The sequence below is a fragment of the Calidris pugnax genome, unplaced genomic scaffold, assembly GCF_001431845.1.
Source record: "Calidris pugnax isolate Ruff unplaced genomic scaffold, ASM143184v1 scaffold34, whole genome shotgun sequence".
NCBI lineage: Eukaryota > Metazoa > Chordata > Aves > Charadriiformes > Scolopacidae > Calidris > Calidris pugnax.
This window is the reverse complement of record NW_015090771.1, coordinates 2,081,067-2,091,161: the sequence shown is the minus strand read 5'-3', so window position 1 is coordinate 2,091,161 and position 10,095 is coordinate 2,081,067. Positions and strand designations below refer to the sequence as shown.

The 10,095-nt window shown below is 46.2% G+C and overlaps 1 protein-coding gene across 1 annotated transcript; it reads left to right on the top strand.

Moving 5' to 3' along the window:
* Positions 1–4,125: 4,125 nt before the first annotated feature.
* On the top strand, positions 4,126–8,867 carry LAMTOR3 (late endosomal/lysosomal adaptor, MAPK and MTOR activator 3). Its single transcript, XM_014940387.1, has 5 exons — positions 4,126–4,146; positions 4,638–4,803; positions 6,031–6,164; positions 7,218–7,281; positions 7,998–8,867. The coding sequence occupies exons 1-5, from the start codon at positions 4,126–4,128 to the stop codon at positions 8,069–8,071; spliced, it is 459 nt and encodes a 152-aa protein (XP_014795873.1). The 3' UTR covers positions 8,072–8,867.
* Positions 8,868–10,095: the final 1,228 nt, after the last annotated feature.

Sequence of the window (10,095 nt, the reverse complement as noted above, 5' to 3'; positions counted from 1 at the left end):
GAAAAGGGATGTGTAAGGCACTTGTCAAACACCAGCAGAGTGGAGTCAGAGCGCAGAGATGGTTTTAGCAAAGCTGCTTATAACAGTGGGGTGGGCTGTGTCTGCCCTGCAGTGGCTTCTGCTGCAGCTGAGCAGCAGGTGAAGGGATGGATGCAGGGCTGTCTCGGGTCGGTTAGATTGCTATCAGCATCTCAGCAAACTGGAATAATGCAGTGGCTGTGTCCTATGGCAACGCAGACGTCCCAGCAGCTTCAAAAAAATGAGACCTAGGCTGCTGCGTTTCATTGGGTTATCTTTTTTTAATTGCCGTTTTCAAAGAAGGAAACAAATATTATCTTTATACTGGTGGGAAAATGCTACTTAGCATTTAAGAGATTAAATAGTTGCACACTTTGAAGTACGCAGTAGTGTGCAGAAGGATGCTGATATTTCCTGTAGCATAAAGAGTAACCTGCTCTAAATACGGCCTGCAAACGTTCTTTTAATATTCCAAGTGGGTGTTTCTCTCCTCGTGGTTGTTACTTTTTTCTCAAGTCTGAAGGCTTTCTCTTCAGAAATGTCATTCCTTCAACAAAACCAGATAATCTGCTGGGAAGTTCAGAACGAATTATCTTAGGGGCAAGATGCTAATTGAAGAGGGTGGAGTACTTGAATCTTTTCAGATGACCTTTCTTCAGAAGGTGAAGTTCTCATTAAAATAAGATATTGGAAAGAAAAGAGAAAAAAAAACCTGCTTTTGAACAGCGTGGCTAAAAATCCCTCAACTTTTCTAGCTACCTAGAATTAAGTCCTTGCTCTTTTTATTTAATTCTAGATTAAATACAGGTCATAACTGAAGGTAACACAAGCAGGAAAGTCCTGCAAAAACTGAAAACTCTTGGCGTGACACTTTGACAGAGCATAATGAAGAAGCGAGATGATTTGCATCTGCTGAAATACAACATCAGTACGTGTTCTATTTATGGAGCATTCTGAGTCACAAGCGAGTTCAGTGTTCGCATCTGATGAACATTTCCTTAACAAGTTCTCTAACTGTTTAGGAAAAAGAAGATTAAAGTTGAATTTTTGACTTTTTTTTAAAACGGCCTTGATTTTTTCACACGTTACCAAGAAAAGGTAGAAGATTATAGTCATTAAAATGTAACAGATGGATTTAAATAGGCATCAGAGACAACTTTAAGTCATATACATTTTTAATATAATTTTGTAAAGAGTGCTGTAAAAGAATTAAAGTGAAAGAGCAAGAATATGTTTTTAAGGTGGTTTCTTCCATAAATTTCATTCATCCCTTAAACAGCTGTTATTCTTTCTTCTTGTAGATCTGTCAAAGACAGCAGAATGAAAATGCAATAGTAAGAGTGAACATTTTGGTTTTTTAAAAAAATATCAGTTAATACACAAATTCTTGAAGCCGTAACTTGAAAAAGTACTGGCTTCCTAGTTGTCTGGATCTGGTTGATGGAGTGCAGTCCGTTGTACCAGAGGAAGCTTGGTCGTAAGGACTCCTGGTGACCGGCAGTCAGAAGCCCCCTGTGCTGTATCCCTCATCTCCTGAGGACCCACTGGAGCCGTGCAAGCGCCACTGACCTCTGTGTGCTGCTTTCCCCCTGCTCCTTTGTAATCCACCAGGTAGAGCCTGGAGAAAAAGGTACCGTGGAATAAATATAAAATTTTTGTGCAATATTTGGCATATGGTCAAGATACTTTGGGGAGCAAACAGTACGAATGTAATAAATACAGGAAAGAAATGCGCCATTATAAACCCTCCTCCCCATAGAATCATTCAGGTTGGAAAAGACCCTTGGGATCATCGTGTCCAACCATCAACCGTGCTCTACAAAGTTCTCTCCTACACCATATCCCCCAACACCTCATCTAAACGACTCTTAAACACATCCAAGGATGGTGACTCAACCACCTCGCCGGGCAGCCTGTTCCAGTGTCTGACCACTCTTTCTGTGAAAAACTCTTTCCTAATGTCCAGTCTAAACCTACCCTGTTGCAGCTTGAAGCCATTCCCTCTTGTTCTATCACTAATTACCTGGAAGAAGAGAACAGCACCAACCTCTCTACAGTGTCCTCTCTTACTTCTCTTCTCCAAGATAATTCCAAGACTTCTCAGTCCGGCAGGAGCGAGGTCTGAACATCAGCTTTCTCTGGATTTTTAGAAATAATCTTAAAATACAACGTTTAGTTACAGTGTTATGCTTCGTGCAGAATATACTTTTGCCATCAGTTTGCTCTGTGTATAGAAGGGCTGTCATTGGAACTGGAGATGAAATTTCCCCTTGTTGTGGTTTAACCCAGGGGCAGGTGGCCACTCGTTCGCTCCCCCCTGGTGGGATGGGGGAGAGAATCAGCAGGGTAGAAGTGAGAAAACTGCTTTGTAATCCACCAGGTAGAGCCTGGAGAAAAAGGTACCGTGGAATAAATATAAAATTTTTGTGCAATATTTGGCATATGGTCAAGATACTTTGGGGAGCAAACAGTACGAATGTAATAAATACAGGAAAGAAATGCGCCATTATAAACCCTCCTCCCCATAGAATCATTCAGGTTGGAAAAGACCCTTGGGATCATCGTGTCCAACCATCAACCGTGCTCTACAAAGTTCTCTCCTACACCATATCCCCCAACACCTCATCTAAACGACTCTTAAACACATCCAAGGATGGTGACTCAACCACCTCGCCGGGCAGCCTGTTCCAGTGTCTGACCACTCTTTCTGTGAAAAACTCTTTCCTAATGTCCAGTCTAAACCTACCCTGTTGCAGCTTGAAGCCATTCCCTCTTGTTCTATCACTAATTACCTGGAAGAAGAGAACAGCACCAACCTCTCTACAGTGTCCTCTCTTACTTCTCTTCTCCAAGATAATTCCAAGACTTCTCAGTCCGGCAGGAGCGAGGTCTGAACATCAGCTTTCTCTGGATTTTTAGAAATAATCTTAAAATACAACGTTTAGTTACAGTGTTATGCTTCGTGCAGAATATACTTTTGCCATCAGTTTGCTCTGTGTATAGAAGGGCTGTCATTGGAACTGGAGATGAAATTTCCCCTTGTTGTGGTTTAACCCAGGGGCAGGTGGCCACTCGTTCGCTCCCCCCTGGTGGGATGGGGGAGAGAATCAGCAGGGTAGAAGTGAGAAAACTGGTGGGTTGAGATAGAGACAGTTTAATAAGTAAAGCAAAAGCCGTGCACAAGCAAAGCAGAACAAGGGATTCATAGGAAGCCAGGCTGAGAGGGTTGGGGTTGTCCAGCCTGGAGAAGGATCCAGGGAAACCTTAGCTCTAAGGGATAAGGTCCCGGGAGACCTTATAGTGGCCTTTCAGTACCTGAAGGGGACCTACAGGGAAGATGGAGGGGGACTCTTTCCAAGGGCATGTAGTGATAGAGGAGGAGGGGTGGTGGCTTCAGTCTGGAAGGGGGTAGATTTAGATTAGGTATTGGGAAGAAATCTTTCGCTCTGAGGGTGGTGAGGCACTGGAACAGGCTGCCCAGAGAAGCTGTGGATGCCCCATCCCTGGAGGGGTTCAAGGCCAGGCTGGATGGGGCTTTGAGCAACCTGGTCTGGTGGGAGGTGTTGGAACTCGATGATCTTTAAGGTCCCTTCCAACCCAAACCACTCTATGGTTCTCTGGGCAGGCGTTCAGCCATCTCCAGGAGAGCAGGGCTCCATCACACCTCAGGGTGACTTGGGCAGACAAACGCCATCGCTCCCAACTCTCTTCCTCCTCCTTCCCCCCGCTGTGTATGCCGGGCGTGAGGACACACGCTGAGGAATACCCCCCCTTCACACACACACACATTTTTATTTTTTTTTGAGACTTTTCTAGGGATCTGGTGGGAGGAGGAAAAGCGGGGCCTCCCCGGGGCCTGTCGGGGCGGAACCGGCGGGGCCTGCCCCGCTGAGGCGGGGGAAGCGCTTCCGGGTTGGGAGCGCCATCATGTGAGAGCGGCTTAAACGGGAAGCGGCGGCGGCGGGGCCGTGCGGGCGGAGGCCGAGGGCAGCCGAGGTAGGGCCGGGCGGGGCGGGGAGCACCCACAAACCCCCTTTCCCTTCCTTCCCCGGTGGTCTCGGTCCCTTCCCGGGGGCGGCCTCCTCGGCGGGGCTGGCGGTTGTTGAAATGAGGTGGGGGTTCCTGGAGGTGAGGACGGTGTCAGCTTTTCTCTGGCTGGCCCCAGAAGAAGGGAAGCGTGTTCGGTGTGTGGTGACGAGGAGTGGAAAAGGCATTCCTCGTGACTCCGTCGCCTCATCCTGGATGATTTCCCTTTTTGGTCGTCGCTGGCATCATTAAAACAGTCGGAGGTGATGCACAGTCACCGTGAAGCCAGCACTCGTTAAGCAAGGACAGCACACACAGGCTCTTGCTTGACTAACGAAATTTGGTCACCGGTGTCAGCCAGTCCTCTTTCTGAAGCTAAAGCTCCCGTGCAGTTTTTGGTAGTTTATCTTGTTTATTTTCTCTTTTCGCTGCCCTAAGAGATCACCTGTACTAAACAGAACAAGCCCCTTTCAGTGAGAAGTTGGTGAAGGCATCAGTTCTTTCCGTATTTTCCCCTTCCCTGCACGTTTGTTCAGGACAAAAGTACTAAACAGAACAAGCCCCTTTCAGTGAGAAGTTGGTGAAGGCATCAGTTCTTTCCGTATTTTCCCCTTCCCTTTGTTCAGGACAAAACAAAAAAAAAAATCTTTGCTACTGCCTACTCTGTTTTTAAAGTGGTGTCTCTTCATTTTCTTTACAGCGTTGAAGGTCTTCATGCGATTGTAGTCTCAGATAGAGATGGTGTGCCTGTTATCAAAGGTAACTTCTCACCAACCAAAATCCTGAATGAACAGCAGGGGGTGGAAAAGGACAGCAGAATCTTCTCTGGTTATGCCCAATACCTGGATATCCAAAACTGAAGGATGAAATTAGACTTCGAGTTCAGTAGTTGATTATGTACCTCTTTTAAATTTATCCCTTTGTTTGTGTCCTCGATAATCGTAGGCCACAGCAAGTTTTCTCGGTGAAAAGGGTTGGAGTACTGTATGGTCCTTGTATCTTTGAGTCACTCATAGGCTGATTGATGCAAAGCCTGAAGGAGAGAAGAGAAGGCTGAGGGGAGACCTTATCTATGTTCACAAGTATCTAAAGTCCGGGGTGAAGGATGATGGAGCCGGACTCTTTTCAGTGGTTCCGAGTGACAGGACGAGGGGCAACGTGCACAAGCTGGAACATGGGAAGCACCACTCATATTTGAGGAAGAACTTCTTTGGGGTGAGGGTGGCAGAGCCCTGGAACAGGCTGCCCAGGGAGGGTGTGGAGTCCCCTTCCCTGGAGATCTTCAAGCCCCACCTGGATGCCTTGCTGAGCGATGTGCTCTGGGCAACCCTGCTTTGGCAGGGGAGTTGGACTGGATGATCTCTAGACGTTCCCTTCCAACTCTGACAATTCCGTGATAGCTTATCAGTGTTTTGTTGACTTGGCTGGTCTGTGCTTAGAAGCAATTGCATCCACCTTTTACACACGTCGCCCCAATTTAGTTTGCTTTTTGGTACTGCAAAGTTTTTATCATGTCTCTGCAGTTCTTGTTGAAGATGGTTTTATGTTATAAGTATACTAGTTTAAGAATACAAAGATAAGTACTGCAGATTTTTTTGTCATGTCCCAAAGTATTTAAACACCTAGCAGAACTTGCACCCTATTTTCATTTGAGGGACTGGGTGCCAGTAATCAATTCCAAGGCTGGAATCAGTGCAAGCAGTGAGGCTCACAACACAATGACATCAGCACGGGCTGTCTGTTGTAAAGGAAAAGTCCATTTCCTAGGTATTCTGGGGAGACACTAGTGTAACGAGCAGTGATAATGATTATTAACTGATGTGCTGCTCACAAAGATCATCCTGTGCTCGCTGCGGAAGCACGTTGAGGTGTGTTACGTGTTCCCCACCAGCAGATCTGCTTTTGGCACAGCACTAAGCTGGATAAAGACCTGTGATGCAGTCAGAGATACTGTGTAAAGGTAAGAATTTTCTTGTTTTGTTCCAGTTGCCAACGATAATGCTCCAGAACATGCACTGCGACCTGGCTTTCTCTCCACCTTTGCCCTCGCCACAGATCAGGGCAGTAAACTAGGACTCTCTAAAAACAAAAGTATCATCTGCTATTACAATACATACCAGGTGAGTGACCTCAGTGTGGTTTGTTCTCAGTGACCCGAGCTGTTGCTGCGTTACGTTGAGGAAGGTAGAAAGGGTTATTTAAACTCTGCTGGATTCCCACCTGGCCGCTATGGAAGTATTTGTGGTTTATTTCTCATGCTGCTTAAATGGCTGAGCTAAACTTTCGCACTATTTGTTAAGCTTCTCTTATGTTTCTCAAAACTGAGATTTACTGGTTGAAAACAGGTTTTCCAAACGGGCAGTAGTCGGGAATTTGGAGCGGGTGCTGCTCATGTGGCCTTCAGAATCTGTTATGAAGGGTGTATGTTCTCTTCTACAAACAAGAATTGCTTATAATCAGTGATACCTAAAGATAAATAAGCACATGCAGCCTACTTCATAGCTAATCTTGCTGCCAGTGTAACTTTGAGGTAACAAAGCTTTGAAATACCCCTCATGTTATTTTTACAAACTGGTTATTTGTGTCCTGAATTCCATCATCTACTATGTTTCTGCTCCTTCTGAAGTTCTAGCGGCCTTGAGAGCTTTTTATTGTGACTGCAGTAAACTGGCCAACTGCTTAGCCTACAGTATCTAGCTTTGTTTGGAAAATAAATAGATGAATGAATGAGTTTGTATGCATTGAGTACCTTGCTTTGATCCTCTCGATGCTAGTAGCTTATTGTGCTCAAGGTTCCAGTTCCCTATTAATGGAAGAAGAGATGCTGCTGTACATGGAATAGTATTTTAGAAGAATAAACCTGCCTGCCCTCTTGTTACCTGTGGAGAGTGTGGTCTCAGCTGAGTTAGATTCCTGGTGGCTGACACCGCAGAAGATGGGAGGGAGGGAACATCAGGTTTTGCATGTGCAGCTCCCTGTGCTGTGGTGTAAGTTCTGTTGGTGTGTTCAGAATCTTACAAATTGGATGGGCTGAAAAGTCAGCTCTGTGGCTTTTGCTCCTGCTTGTCCTTTAAACTGAGGAGGCCCCTTGTTTCTGAAAGAATTTATGTGGCAGAGCCCTGACATCCAGCAGGTGTTAGCTGCTGGCTAAATGCTGTGCTCTCTCCCTGCAGGTGGTGCAGTTCAATCGCTTGCCTTTGGTAGTAAGTTTCATTGCCAGCAGCAATGCCAACACAGGTATGTCTTCACATGTGTTTTAAATATTGCAGTATCTTAAGGCTCAGGTGTTTAAATTATTGGGAATAAGTTACCTGAATTTACTTCCAAGGTGTGTTAACTTTGCTCCTGCTGTGAATTTTGCCAGCGTATTGTGAGGGAGAGAAGGGAATAGCACGAGTAAAAATGTATACATTTTAGGCGACTTGCTGAAGTTGTTATTCTGTTAGAAGCCTGTTTCTCCTGTGATTAACCTTACTCTTGCTGCTCCAGGGGCAATGATTGTGTTGTACAAACCAGTTCTTTGGTGTCTTTCCATCAGTTCCACGTTCTGCAGTAACGCCCGGCTTTGTCTTCTCAGTTCTGTGGGCTGGGGGAATCCTTCAGCGAGGCACCTGGCCTTGCTCATGAGGGCGTTGGCTAACGAGCACAAGCAAAAAGGGATTTAATTCTTGCACAGATTTAATTCTTCCTTGGGCCTGGGTAGCTGTGGGAAGCAGCAGCTCTGGGGAGAGCTGGGCTGCAGGGCTGCCCCTGTTGGTGCTGGGGGCTGCAGGCAGCCTCTGTTGCAGTGCTATTTCCATGGGGGAACGTGCCTGCTATTCCCCAAAGGGAAGCATTTTGCATTTTGGCAAACACTGCCTGTGACTTGGGAGGGGAGGGAGCTGCAGGGTTTTGGAGAGAGGCTTCTCTGTCACGTCGTTTGATGGGATGTTTTGTCTCTTCTGTCTTTGCAGGGCTGATTGTCAGTTTAGAGAAGGAGCTCACGCCCCTCTTTGAAGAGCTGAGGCAGGTAGTTGAAGTTTCTTAACCTGACAGTGTAGCCGGAGCGCAGCATCCCTCTGCAGCCCAGTGGACAGAAAGATTCAATAATCCTCAGTCAAATAACACGTCTCGGAAGAAAATACCGCAGCTCCTTAGCCTACTAAGTTAAGAGTAAATTGTACATAGTACTGAATCTGAAACGATCTACTAGTGTGTTGTAGGTGGATGTTACTTTAGGCCACGCTTCTCGTCTTGTGCAGTGCTGGAGAGACCACCCAGATAGCTCCCATGGAGTTTGGCTCGGCCAGCGGAGCCCCGTCGGCCGGATGCTGTGGGCTGGGAGGAGCAACCCACAGGTCTCTCCTGCTTTGCAGGGAACTGGGCACGCGGAGGGGCGCATCCTCGGGCCGGCTACCACGGTGTCTTGGAAAGCAGATGGGTTGTAGAGCATTATCAAAGATGTGGTTGACAGAGTGTTGCCAGAGAGGGTTTCCCAGCAGCCATGTGTCGGTACAATCAGATAAATATCCCGGCTTTCTCACCTGGGTGATACTTTGGCAAGGGAATGCTACTAATCTGGATGCTGGCTGCATCCTGCTTCCACTAAGAAGAAAACTATTTCTATGAAAGGTGTTGCTTTAGGTGTTTTCCTGATGCCCAGATAAAAGCACCCGAACAGTGTCTGCGTTTCTTCATGGGGTTTTTTTTGTGTAATATGGTTGTGAAGATCTCATGTCTTAGTCTTTGGGGGGGGTTCATCACTGGTGACACTCTCAGCTTATTTACCCTTAGGTTTTCCTAAGTAAATAAATATAAATAAAATACAGTATTTTTAAATGACAGAGCCTGGTCCGCTCTTCTGTTGCCCCATAATACTCTAGAGCACATCAGCTGTTCTGTGGAGAGAACGGGTCACTAAATTGCTTGTAAATACAAAATCCAGGAGTTTATGGGCTTAAAACTACCCAGGGTGTGTCTCCATTAGGTGATGCAGAGTCCCATGCTGATGCAGAGATTGCTGCTGACTGGCTTCCTATTGCTGGGGATGGGAATGCTCTTTGCCCCTGCCCCTCCTCATTCCCTCCCACATTCCCTTCCTGGTGACTCCAGGGCAGACTTCCAGCAGGAAGAGTACCTCTGGTCTAAGGGCGAGCTCTTCCCAGGTCTCCACCTCAGGCTGGGGGGAAACAGCAGTGCTGGGAAGCCTTGGCTCAAAAGCCCTCACAGAAATTTAAAGTTGTCACTCAACCCTTTTCCTTTTAAACTGAACTCCTGGCTGGAGCTTTCTGTTGCTGGTTTGACAGAAGCAGCTGGAAACTCTCTCTCTTCCCCTTACGCTGTCTCTATCTCACACAAACTCATCAAAGCTTTTTAACTATATGGGAGATGCCAGTTAAGCCACTTCTTTAAAGGAAAAAGGAGAGCAAAGCTTTAACAGTACGTGAATACTTTGGGAGTTTTATAATGACATTTTATTCAGAAAACAGTCTGTATAAAAATATTTACAGATATTTTTAATTTCTAAGTCGAAATAAAACGCTATTCCTACGTCCAAATCTAGAATTTCTTCAGTCTTGTCACAGTAAAGGCACCTTTTGAATGCTGACCTACTGTGTGAGCCCTGAGCTGCAGCATTTGCACAGCAGGAGGGGTTGGTGTGTGCTGTTTCAGCAGAAACTTGAGCAATTAGGCAGGGAGAAGGACACACACCACCAGAAGAAGGAAGTTTGCAGTTGGGTCAGCCCTGAGGCCAGCCCAAGCTGGTCTTGGGACCCTCCAGCGTGTTACGCTTGGCTTCCAAAATGTAACGTCTATTTTGATTATAGCACCAAAGTACTGGGCTTCCACCTCTCAACTCTGTAGCGAGCCACCACACTGTCACATCTGTATGAGTCTTCCAAAATACAGATGGAAATCAGGCCATGCAGAAGATGGATTCTTTTAAACTTACTTTCAGTGTACCTGGTGCTTTTCTGGTACTGATGTTGTTTAATATAAAGCAAGCAGTGCTTAACTCTAGAACATAGTTCTGGACAAAACCTCCTTTTGAGTTCTCTGGGTGAGGAAAAA

Bases quoted from the DNA above. Each gene is read 5' to 3' on its own strand.
- LAMTOR3 (XM_014940387.1), top strand. From the start codon at position 4,126: ATGAGGTGGGGGTTCCTGGAG. The intron at 4,147-4,637 runs GTGAGGACGGTG...TGAAGGCATCAG, and splicing joins TGAGGTGGGGGTTCCTGGAG to TTCTTTCCGTATTTTCCCCT. The intron at 7,282-7,997 runs GTATGTCTTCAC...CTGTCTTTGCAG, and splicing joins CAGCAGCAATGCCAACACAG to GGCTGATTGTCAGTTTAGAG.